Source organism: Elgaria multicarinata, chromosome 7 (assembly GCF_023053635.1).
Source record: "Elgaria multicarinata webbii isolate HBS135686 ecotype San Diego chromosome 7, rElgMul1.1.pri, whole genome shotgun sequence".
Lineage (NCBI taxonomy): Eukaryota > Metazoa > Chordata > Lepidosauria > Squamata > Anguidae > Elgaria > Elgaria multicarinata.
The window spans coordinates 97,644,217-97,657,027 of record NC_086177.1 but is presented as its reverse complement, the minus strand read 5'-3'; the positions used below and the strand labels follow the sequence as shown (position 1 = coordinate 97,657,027).

Sequence of the window (12,811 nt, the reverse complement as noted above, 5' to 3'; positions counted from 1 at the left end):
ACATCTGGTTCTATTTTTTAAGCCTACTATTTTTTTAAAAAAATCTGCTTACCTCATTGGTTTCTGTTCCATCTGTCTTAACATACATAATACGATAGCCTTTCACTTTTTTGGAAGCCGGATCCCATGTTATCTTAGCTGAGCTGTGTCCAACATTTGAAAACTTCAGGTTTTGAGGTGGACTTAAAGGCACTTCAAAAAGTGAAGGGAAGTTTGAATTATGAACAATTTCTTGTTTATTTTCTTTAAGTATCTTTTACACATGAAGACTAGGAGTTCTAAAAGGAAACACAAGTTCCTCATAGCAAAGAACCTGAATTTAAACTGAATTAGGCCCAATTGGGTAGTATTCAACAATAGTCCTACTTAGAGTAGGCCTATTGAAATGAATGGGAATTAGGATAGTCACGACTAACCTACGTTCCATTCATTTCAAAAGGTCTACTTGGATACTACCCACTGACTTAGATGGAATAAGGAATCATTCCAATGCTGGTGTATAACTACTCTGCAATATATGAATAAGGTAAGATACACACACTCAGGAATGTTATGAAACTCTTTGAGCACTTCAAGACCTTCACTTGAAACTAGTCTACACACATCACAGTGCATGCAGTAAAACTGTTCCTAGACTATACCACTTCAAACTGCATGTGGGGGAATTTTCATTACTGAATAATCCACCCCCACCCCCATATTAAAAACTCCCTACCCATACAAAACTGGGAGAATGGCACAAGCCTAGCTTTTACCCTGATTTGCTAGTTTTCTATGTGCAGGAGATTTCTTTCCACGGAAGCAGCATTTAAGCATACAAATCTCTAACAGCCTGATGTAGAAACGTCCATGTACAGCTTTATCACTGATATGTTGTTTGTATACACCAGCCCTTAGTTGGTGGCTCTCTGGCCTCAGCCTTTGGCTCAGTTCAGACAACACATTTCTCAGTGGTGATTTTAGAACTCCATGATGGAGTTTTTACACCACCATTGAGAAATGTGTTGACTGGCGGGAAAACTCCACGCAATGGTGGAGGTTTCTTTGGAAAACCTGTTGGCTTTTAACCTGTTGGTTGTTTTATTATGGTTTTAATTTTTGTGAACCGCCCAGAGAGCTTCGGCTATTGGGCGGTATAAAAATGTAATAAATAAATAAATAAAAATAAATAAAACACTCCACGCAGAATATCCACGCTGTGCAGAGGCGAATTCCTGCACAACCATTGTGTTGCGTGTCGTGTGGAGGGCTCCATGGAGTTTTCTGTTGCGTTGCGTTGAATTTTCCCACTGGCTATAGAGTTCCCTGGCAAGAGCAGTGAAAAGAGCGAGTGCCGCTCTAGGAGAACCGCCGGGATTGTTTTTTTGCAGCAATGGCTGATGGGATACCCGGGGGGGGGAGGAGAGAGGGCAGAGGAACTGTTAAATGTCACGATGAATTTTACTCAACTCCACGGTAGCCCAGTCACACAATGGTGGAGTTAGAACATGTTGTGTGGAATACTCCTAAAAACTCAACCGTTGAGTGGAGTTTTCACACTCCGTTGACTGAAGTGTTGTCTGAACTGAGCCTTTGGCCATTTCTATACCAGCCCAAAAATCCGGACTGGTCACGGCCAAGTCCCTGTGCATCCAAATGACACACAGGTACTCCCAGGGGCAAGCGGAGATGAGCACAGGTTTTCCCAGGGATAAATAATCCCTGGGAAAATCCTATTCTTCCCGCGGTCTCAGGATCATCCCAAGACCGCAGGAGGTGTGTGGGCGCCCGTCCCGGCTCGTCTTGCCTTCTCGCAAGTAAACACGAGGAGGCGGGAAATGGGCACTGGGCACAGAGCTCTTCAGGCACTCCATGCCCATTGGGGGTGGAGGGGGAGCAGGTGTTTTTTTAAAAAAAATCTTACCTGTAGTTGGAGCGCACATGCGCTCATCTTCAGTTTAAAAAAATGGCGGGTGCGACATCCCTCCTTCCTCTTGGGATGTTGTGCACACGTTTGGACTAAGGGGAGGATCTCACGATCAGAATATCGTGAGATCCTCCCTCCCTCTGCACCCGTATAGGGTAAAAAGGGCCTTTGACTCTGCTTCTGTCATTTTCCTACAGCCTCACAGGGTGGGTGGGGGAAGCAGCTGGCAGGGGGAAATTCTGAGCAGAAAAGCAGCCAGCAGGGAAAGGATTAGGCACGGCCTCAAAAATCACAGCCTGTTCTTTATTTATTTTTAATTTGGGGGTCTTGTTATAGGGATTTGTGCATACTGTCTTAGCTACAACTCACTCACTGGTTTTGTTCCTCCATGTTTAAGAGTGTAAACAATTTTGAATTAGAAAAATTGGATCCCTTTATAGCAGAACCAAAAAACATGCCAGCTGGGGTATCTCTAGTTTTAGACACAATTTTCTAGGAACATTTCCAGTCGAAGTCTTGCCAGAATTAATGCATTTTACTGGCACGAAGTCTAAGAGACAGTACAGAAGATCTTTCCTGTGCAATTGTGTTTTGGGGGGTGGATGGTGTGTGTGTGTGTGTGTGTGTGTGTGTGTGTGTGTGAGAGAGAGAGAGAGAGAGAGAGAGAGAGAGAACATGTACATACATATACAAACGTATTTTAGAGTCTGGGATATAAACTCATAGATGGGAATTAAAATTCTGGGAAAATAAGGTGGGTGCAATCACAGGGGGAAGCAAAGAAAATGTTTTGTTGGGAGGATAAAATTCACAATAAAATTCAAAGCCTTGTTCTTGGATATATTGAAACTCCCCTCCCCCCAAAAGTAGTGCAATCTGGTTACCTTTTAAAATACCTTATAATAACCCAAGTTATCATTTCTTCTTTAGATTATTCATAAAATCTATGAAACACAGTCGTGGTGGTTGGAGAATATAACAGCTCCAAAAACAGTACCTCTTACTGTTCTACACCACAGCCTAAAGTTAGGCATTTGCTTTCAAACAGAGAAAGCCCTCCCAGAGTGCATTCAGGGATTGAACCACTTACGTGTTGTTTCTTGTCCAGTAAGGGGATCGCTGGCTTCTTCTCCAAACATTGCATAAACCGTGACCGTGTATTCTGTATTGGGCAGCAGACCCTCCAGTTCCATATCGGTTGAGCTTTCTCCAATTTTCATCTATGAACAAGATAAACTGTCAGCTCACTAATAAACTGATTAAACAGTACATGTAGGGTACAGTGGAGGGGGGGAGGTTTTCAGGTATGGGAATGACCTGTGTCCAAAGTAAGAAATAAAAAAGAGCTTAGGATATAGGTAATAATTAATGTAGAGCTGGTTCACACAAACAATATTTTCCATTTTGGGGCTGAACCCCACGAATGATTCCTATAAGTAAGTAAGGGATGAGAAGACCTCATACTTGTGTGATTGACTTTGTTTTTTCCTAGAACCCTGAGATCCCCGAATTCGAGCCTGATTCAAATGAAATACACTTAGAATTAAAGAATTCTGAGCCCTGGAAATTGGTTTGAGTCCCAGAACTGAATGGTGCTCGCGGTCCTTCCATTCAAAATCCCACTCCTTTGTAACCCCAAGATTTCTTTACTTCAGCAGTATTAGGGCCAGGAGACACGGAGCTTCTCTACGCGAGCGATTTATTGCACAATGATTGGCCGCTCACAGAAGTTTGTGGGTCATTTACATAACACTTTCAACCTCCAGGACATCTCCCGTGCTTTTCCCCAGTAAATTCACTTAAAAAAAAAAAAACGGAGATAATGTAGTATTTAAATTATTGTGGGATTTCCCCAGCGTAATGCTATAATTCCACCAATAGCATTGCTGAGAACGGGAAGCTTTCAAATCAAAATTAAGTGGTCACCATTTAAAGGAGGCAGTCGCACATGCGGAAAGGCTCCAGATGAAGAAACCCCAGTAAAGATGTAGAGACACCCAGGAAGTTGTTTGTTGCTGCTTTTGTTAAACAATTGAGAGTCAGAAATCCTTGCCAATCTACTGCAAATCACCCAGAAATCTACTGGTAGCCTGAGATCTACTTTCTTCCCTCCCATGCAGTAAGTGCTGGCTTGTAATAATTTGAATGGCAACTCATACAACTTGCGGGTGGAATGACACATTCTGACTGTAACTCATATCTTGAAATTTGAACCGCTGCTTCTCTGCAATACGAGTTAAAAACACGGGTCTGGGACTCTTGCTGGGTGACAAATGGCTGGGGAAAGGGGTTAGAAGGCAGGGATGCAGAACTTCAGGATGAGGGACAAAATCCGACCCTCCTGAGGTCCCAATCTGTCTCCCTAGGCTTCCCAAGATAGCCCCCCATGACCCTCACTCCAACCACAGGTTGTTTGGTGGTTTCCCAGGTTTTGTGCATTTTTTCCTCCCATCCTAAAAGGCTGAAATGCCTCTCCCAAGGCTTAGTTACTGGCAGTTACTTTAAGCTAAAACATGCTGGAATTTTAGAATGTTTTTAGGATGTTTTAAGGACATTTTAATCATGTATATCTTGTATACTGTGTTTTTAATAAGTTTTTCTGTGTTTTATAGTCACTGTTGTTCCCTGCCTCGATCTAAGTGGAGAGGCGGGTAAGAAATAAATTATTATTATTATTATTATTATTATTATTATTATTATTATTAATTGGCATTTTGGGTCTCACCCCTTTTGCCTTCAGCCTCGCCCAACACTAGAAGTGTCCCCAAAAGCTGCTCTGAAATGGAATCAACCCCCTGGCCAGAAATAGGTCCTGCATCGCTGTTGTAGGGAGAAGTGGCAGGGGAAAGGTGAAGCATTCCTTTGCCCACTACTTTCCTCCTGTAAACTACCAGCTCCTGATACTGTTTTGCAGAGGAGAAGTGGCAGCTGGGGTTTGAAGACATGAACAGGGAGGAAGAACATCCGAGGACAGCCCTTTGATGCTGCAGGGTGAAGTGACCTGCTTCAGGTTCCTCCATGAACCGGGTAGGCAGGTGGGAAAGAGAGCAGGATAAATGAAGGTCTAAATTGCTGCCTGAACTGTACAGCACAACCTTTTAAACTGTTGGTTCTAGCTGGGGTGGGTGGGGAGGAACCAGTTAGGCAGTGAAAGGTCTTCCGCCAACACTGGCAATATTTATTTATTTCATTTCAAGTCCATACTGCCCATCAACTGAAACTTTCCAAGTTAAAATCATTCATAAAACAGTATATAAAACAACATATTATTCCGCCCACCAGAAACACGCTACAAGTTTTCAGCCTATCTGCTGACAACTAGAAACCACACAGTCTGAAGCTGAGAAGGGGAGGGTGGGTGATAATATCTAGGTATGAAAGGCCTCAAGGTTTCTTTTGCAAAACTCTTGTTTTTGTTGCAGCAATAAAGGAAACACACCTCACAATGGCAGCTGGAATAAGATGATTATGGAGATGGCAGGAGGCAGCTGTGATTAGTGTATTAAAAATGCATTCTATGAGGTAAGGTTCAGTTATCACTGATGTAGTTTGTGATTTAAACTTAATGTTTTTGTCCCCTTGAGCTGTAATAATAATATGTATTGAGCGTAATAATAATAATAATAATAATAATAATAATAATGACTTATTTCTTTAAAAATTGTCTATAGGGGGAGGTTCTCAGATTTGCTGATTTCAGCGAGTTTCTGGTGAGGGGTGCATGCCCATAGCTACAAACCTTGCAAAGAACAAAACACAAGTCTATGCGGGATCTCAATAGCTTGTCTACATCCTTTCCACAGCCTTGCATGCCTTTGCACGCCGTTAAGTCTTTTTACCTGAAAGGGTATAACTGTAATTTCACATGTAGAGACCGTGTGTGTGTGTGTGTGAGAGAGACTATATCCCTTCCTAGCCCAAGGTTTAAGATAACAGCTTTTGTTAGGTGAGTCAAGAAGCTAGATACTCTTTTTGAATGCAGCTCAGGAATAATTCAGATTCCATCTACAACACCCTTGTACAAACTGGGACCCATCAACCAAATGTAGCCAACTAGCCTATATTTACTTTCTACCATGGGCTCAATAAACCTCCTGGGTTTTTGTGTTTTTGTGTGTGTGTTATGGGTTGTTTTTTTTTAAAAAAACCCCACCAACGATTACTTTTCCATGAAACAGATAAACAAAATTTTAAACAATACTTTAGAGTATAAGTGCTTATTATACTGTATAAACATCCACATTCAGTTTGCAGTGCCAAAGTTGCCGAGACCACAGCAGGTCACAATATATGACTGGTGGGTTGCATCCATCTTGGTGGATCACACGTTCTGCATGCCTGACTTACACAGACCAATTTTTATGCAGTTATCTTTAATTTTAATATGTTATTAACAGAAACTAGAAACATGTAACAAATGATATCGTAATCAGAGCAATCCTTAATCAATATAGTGCCCTTTGGATGTTTTGGACTACAACTCCCATCATCCCTGACCACTGGCTATGCTGGCTTGGATTGATTGGAGTTCTAGTCCGTAACATCTGGAGGTGCCACATTGGGGAAGGCTGGATTATTGTGTCAGAGTACAACTGGGAGACTCAGCCGTGAAACTAGGTGACCTTGAACCAGTCACTGTCCCTGAGCCTAACCTACCTCGCAGGAGTGTTGCGGGGATAAAATAGGAAGACCACCTTGAGCTCCTTTGACATAAGACAGGATATAAATGCAATAAATAAATAAATCCTTGAAAATCCCTTTCCCCACTATTCTCAAAGAAGGAAGGAAGGAAGGAAGGAAGGAAGGAAGGAAGGAAGGAAGGAAGGAAAGAAAGAAAGGGGTGTCAGAGAGTAAGAGAGAAAAGGATGTCAGAAAGGGAATGAAAGAGAGAAAGGGGTGTCAGAGAAAGAGAGAGAGAGAGAGAGAGAAGGGAGTGGCGGAAACAGAAGAGTATCCTGTACACTTTGGATCTGGCCCTGCCCACCGCTGGCTTCTAGCTCCCAACAGATTATGCTCCACCAAAATGTGACCCACAAGAACAAAACGGTCTCCACCGCAACCTCTCAGGAACATAAGCACACCCTTTGAAGCAAGGGCTCTTTCAGATTCTAGAATAAAGGGTGTGACAACACTTCCACATGAGGCCAAGCTCCCTCACCTCCTTTTCATCTGCTGCTAGCCCATCGGTTAGAGGAGCATACAGGATCATATAGCCAGTTGCACCCGCTACTCCGTTCCACTTTGCTCTCATGCTGCTGTGCGATACATCATACAGCTCCAGCTCGGATGCCATTGGCAAAGCAACTGCAGTGGGCAAAAACAATATACAATCATTTATTTATTTATTTATTTATTTATTTATTTATTTATTTTGTACTCCACTTTTCTACCAAGGAAATGACACTCAACGTAGTTAATTATCCAAGAGTTTCTTTGAGGGGAGAAGGTCGAATAACCTCCTGTAAAAATTATCTTACAATAACCCCGCTGCTTTTTTGGAATGATCAATCAACACATGTTGTTTGAACTCCAATATGACTAGAATTGCTGCTAGTTATTAAGACAAAGGTTGATGGGTTAACAAGGTGCAGAATGGCCTTTCTGTTTGGTCATTTTGTAGAAAAAAGAGGATCATAATATCCCCTCCTTTTCTACTACATTCCTCATTCTATTTACTGAGGACATTCTGACTTAAATCCAATATTGCACAAGTGGACTTCCACTCGCATGACAGGACGTCCCCTTGCTCTCCTGCCCCCTGTAGCACCCCCCCACTTTCCTAATCTACTCCAGAGTATTCCCCAGTCCTCCAGAGCAGATGTAGGGGGTGCTCAGAGAGCTGCAGGATGGAAGGGGAAAATGATCTATCAGCAGCTTCCGTTCCACTACAGACAGTCCTGCTGCACAGCTACCTGGCCCTATTCCTAACATCCACACAGTGAACATCTGCACAGAGGACAGCTTAAGCACAAAGGTTTCCATGCATTCTGGAACCCAGATCGCTCAGGGTAATATGTTAACTAGGGTGACCATATGAAAAGGAGGACAGGGCTCCTGTATCTTTAACAGTTGCATAGAAAAGGAAATTTTAGCAGGTGTTGTTTGTATATATGGGAAACCTGGTGGAATTTCCTCTTCATCACACCAGTTAAAGCTGCAGGTGCCCTGCCCTCTTTTAAATCTGGTCACTCTAGCGTAGCTCCTGCAGCTTTAACTGTTGTGATGAAGAGGAAATTTCAGCAGGTTATCCATATATACAAATGACATCTGCTGAAATTCTCTTTTCTATGCAACTGTTAAAGATCCAGGAGCCCTGTCCTCCTTTTCATATGGTCACTCTAATGTTAACACTAGGGTGACCATATGAAAAGGAGGACAGGGCTCCTGTATCTTTAACAGTTGCATAGAAAAGGGAATTTCAGCAGGTGTCATTTGTATATATGGAGAACCTGGTGAAATTCCCTCTTCATCAAAACAGTTAAAGCTGCAGGAGCTATACTGGAGCTATACTGTGACCAGATTTAAAAGAGGGCAGGGCACCTGCAGCTTTAACTGGTGTGATGAAGAGGAAATTTCACCAGGTTCTCCATATATACAAAATGACACCTGCTGAAATTCCCTTTTCAAGACAACTGTTAAAGATACAGGAGCCCTGTCCTCCTTTTCATATGGTCACCCTAGTTAACACAGGAAGGCGCCTTATACTGAATCGGACCACCTAGCTCAGTATTGTCAACACTGACTGGCAGTGGCTCTCCAGGATTTCTGCCGGGAATTGCTGCACCCTCTCTGGAGACGCTAGGGATTGAACTTGCCACCTTCTCCATGCTAAACATGCACTCTACCATTGAGCCATGGCCCCTAACTGCATGAAGACAGGTCATGATGGCCTATGACCTTTTTGTTTTATTTGTTTATTACTACCTTTATATCTTGCCTTTTTCCCTGTTGCAAGGAGCCCAAGCCACTATCCTCCTTCTCCCCAATTTTATCTTGTGAGATAAGTTAGGCTGAGAGTCACCGTCTGAGCCAAAGACACTCAGTGAGTTTTATGGGGAATAGAACCTGGATCTCCCAAGTCCCAGTCCAACCACTCCACCACACTGGCTTTTCTCTTCTTCAGGTGCTCTGGAGGCAAAGGTCATGTGCAAAAGAGGGAGGGTCCACCCTGAACTTATTATTAGCCACTTTTCTCTGAACTCTCACCAAAAATGCACTTATCGTTATCATTTTCCATGTCTCACACATTCATGGCCTGAATGTATTTATCTCAGCGGCTGCTATGTTCAGTCAAGATTGTGTTTAATGCACTCTGTGCACGAATGTGTGGGTTTTCATATTTGCAGATCATTTTAATCTGTCACCATCTCCCAGCAAGGTCAAATATGTAAACTGTAATTTTTCCATAAACTTCCCCTGCCAGCATAAAAAAAAAAAAGTTGAAATGTTACCTAGAGTGATTAATATTTACACATTTCAGAGTATCACTTTATGACACTCCAGCAAAGATTTGTTAAAACAACGCTTGGAGACATTCCGCCTTAGGCAGTGGTTCTCAGAGAATACACAGCACTGGGCTTAGTCAGAACTTGAATAAGTGACTTCAAAAGAGCACCAGGTGTGATGGGAAATGATGTTACTGGGTCACTATGTGGCTGTATTATCACAGAGTTAGTCATTAACCAATTCCTGACCAAAGTTGATCATACACATCTCTGGGGGATTATATATATATATATATATATATATATATATATATATATATATATATTCTTCTTCAATCCAAATCATGTTTATTCAGAAGTAAACCCCATTGAGTTCAATAAATAAATGTGCATATAGGACTGCAGTTCTTGACGTCGGGTCACACTAGTCTGCTACAAATTGCTGATGTGCTCTGAGGAATACACTGAGCTTTTCTACACAAGGCTGTTTATTGGCGGTTAATTTGCTGCATTTATTTTTGGTTTCGTCATAGAAGTGAGATCTGAGAATTACATGAGGAGTATTTCCTTTCCAGCTTTCCCACTAAATAACCTCTAGGTGCCACAGAAGTATAGCAGAATAGTGCATCCACAAGAAAAAAAAAACACACTTTCTTTGGTTTTCACAATTAAATGTTGCATTTCCCCTGCTCTGAAAAAAAAACTCTCTGGAAATGCTGATTAGACAAATTAGCGAAACTGGAGGGTCATGACTCTGTCTAAAGAACCTGCAAACAACCATGACTAGGGAATAAAGAGCGCACGATAAATTCCCAGCGTAGAAATGCTCATTGATTAAACGGTGAAAGCCCAAAGAATCCATTCTCACAGATGTTGCCTGCAGTGTCTCTGTATGATTCATTGCCCTGACCTTTCAATCACCCTTTGTAGGAGGTGGGTAATTCCATTGTGTCACTACTTCAAACCTGAGTAGATAATTCAGTCATTTCCAATGCAGAGATGGAGCAAAAGGGTAGAAACTATATGTCAGTGGTAGAGCATATGGGTTATATCCAACTTTAGTTTACCTTAAGTCCCATTCACTTCAATGGGGCTACTTTAAGTAGGATTAACACTGGATACAATCCTGTGCTTTGCAAGCAGAAGAACCCAAGTTCAGTCCTGGGCATCTTCTGTTAAAGGATCAGGTAGCAGGAGATGGAGAAGACCTCAGTCTAGAACAGCCTTCCCCAACTTTCCAGATGTGTCAGAGTCCAACACTCAATGCTCCCAGTCAGCCAATGTAAATCACTTCAAGATTGCTTTTTGTAGTGGGAAGTGATGCATAAATCATCATCATCATCATAGAGGAAGAGATGCGGGAAATAAATGCAATAAATGTAATAAATAAATAAATAGCCGTGCTGGATGGGGAAGATGGAAGATGTCATCCAACACATCTGGAGGGGACCAGGTTGGTGAAAACTTTCCTAGAGGTTCTGCCAATCATAGTAAGCAATACTGGGTTAGATACAACTTTTTGACCTGTTATAAGACAGGTTCCTTTGTTCTAGAATTATTAATCCTTAGAGGAAGATTCCCATTGTCTGGTTCTGGGCTTGCCTCCACCCAATAAGGAGGCACTCCCAGATCTGTGACTCATAGGGACAGATTCCTCTGAGGGTGGGTAATTCTTACTGTAAAAATAAACCTTTCAGTGAAGTGTGTCTCATATTTTAATTTGGTGGGGCTGGGTGGGTGGGATATCTCAACTATCAGAAAGTTGGAAAATACTGTGGTCCTTGTAACAGACACAAAAGAGGACAGGGTTCCTGTACTCTTAATAGTTCTTTAGAAGAGGCAACTTTGGCAGGTATCGTTCATTATGCAGGGTGCCAAAGCTCCAGGTGGTGTAGACTGTGACTAAGGCTGAGTAATTATAATACTCAGTTCTGGCCTTGGAGTGTGGTATTGAATATTGTTCCCATGTCTGGCTCAAGCCCTGTCTATGGCATAATTGTGCAGAGCCCCTAAGGGCTCTGTGTATGCCATAACTGTGCAGAAATTCAGAATTGAGCAGGGGGTTGGACTTGATGGCCTCATAGGCCACTACCAACTCTACTATTCTATGATTCTATGATTCTGTGAATACGGCACCAGCAACAGAATTCTTAAGAATCTCAGCTTTTCTTTTAGGAAAAGCATGTTTCTAGTCCTTCTGGTTGTGAGGATATGCTTAAAAGAGTGTGGGCGATATCCCATGAAAATGTAGAAACCAGGAGTATGTCTGAACAGTGATCATTACGTCCGATCCAGCTTAGCTTATGATTTATTGGAACAAGCCAAGATCAGAAGCCACAGTTTGCTCTTACTCTATTTCAATAAACCACATCTTAAACTAACCACAGTTTGGTATTGCTGGGATGTAACAACAAACTGTGGCTAGTTTAAATGAGGAAGCAGATGCTTCCAATCTCCTCTTCATGGCCATGATGGAGGAAGAGAGAAAAGCACTCAAACCCAAGGCTTGAGGAGACTCATTCCTGTAACTCTAACCTATAGTATAGTGTTATATCCAAACCAGGTCTCTGTCTCCAGAGGCTACCGCACCATGGAAATGGGGGTGAATTTGTGAATTTACATAGCTGACTGCTGAGAGGATGAAAAGCATGATTGATGTACATCTGGAAGTTCAAACCATGATTTGGATGTTAAGCTATGATTTATGCAAACTGTGGTTTTACATGACTGAGCCTAAAACACTGCAAATATAAGAGAACTCATGAAAGCTGGCTTGCTTTGTATAATTTCTGAAAGTTATAAAATTCAGCTTTCGTTGTTGGAAAATTTGGATCATCTCAGTGCAGATTATGGATGGATGTATTTTAAGCACAGAGTACACATAGCCCTGAAACAAGTGAGACTGAGAAAAAGATTTCTTCTCTGTCATAATTTGAGACTCAGTGAGTTGCCCGACATTCAGCTGCCATTGGAGAAGGGGTAAACGGTCCTTTCTTTAGACTTTCACTTGAGACTTGCATTGCAGGAGAAGCAAGATAAAACGACTTCATCTCGTTGCCACATAACTAAGCAATGTTAATCAAAACTGCAAAAAACTAAGACCATAAGTAAAGATATGTTATACACAAACATCTTTAAAATTGTCTCTGGCATCCCTAAAGATTAGATGCTCAAAAACAAAGTAAAGGTTTTGGTCCAAACTGTTCATGATGTAAATCACACCCATTTCAAGTTACGTTGTCATTTGAGGCCCAGGTATGTCAGAGAAAATGATCAAACACCACCAATTTTCCTGATGTAGAAGCTTTTGAAATAGTCACATAGGAGATCTATTTCACACAAATACCTTTGGTCAAATTCCCAATGTATGGACTTTAAGTCTTCCTTCTGACATGAAAGGATTGCCTCATATGTTTTCTCACAGTTAAGTTTTCTTGTGAAGGCACTGTGACATATTCAG

General features: G+C 41.8%; 1 protein-coding gene across 1 annotated transcript in view; it reads right to left on the bottom strand.

Moving 5' to 3' along the window:
* COL14A1 (collagen type XIV alpha 1 chain) overlaps window positions 1–12,811 on the bottom strand; it is a 134,786-nt gene that overhangs the window by 88,605 nt on the left and 33,370 nt on the right. The window contains exons 11-13 of the mRNA XM_063131328.1: window positions 7,065–7,210; window positions 2,997–3,126; window positions 53–192 (exon numbers count right to left, since the gene is read on the bottom strand). Of these exons, the coding sequence (XP_062987398.1) occupies window positions 53–192; window positions 2,997–3,126; window positions 7,065–7,210 (416 nt within the window). The remainder of the gene's footprint in view (window positions 1–52; window positions 193–2,996; window positions 3,127–7,064; window positions 7,211–12,811) is intronic.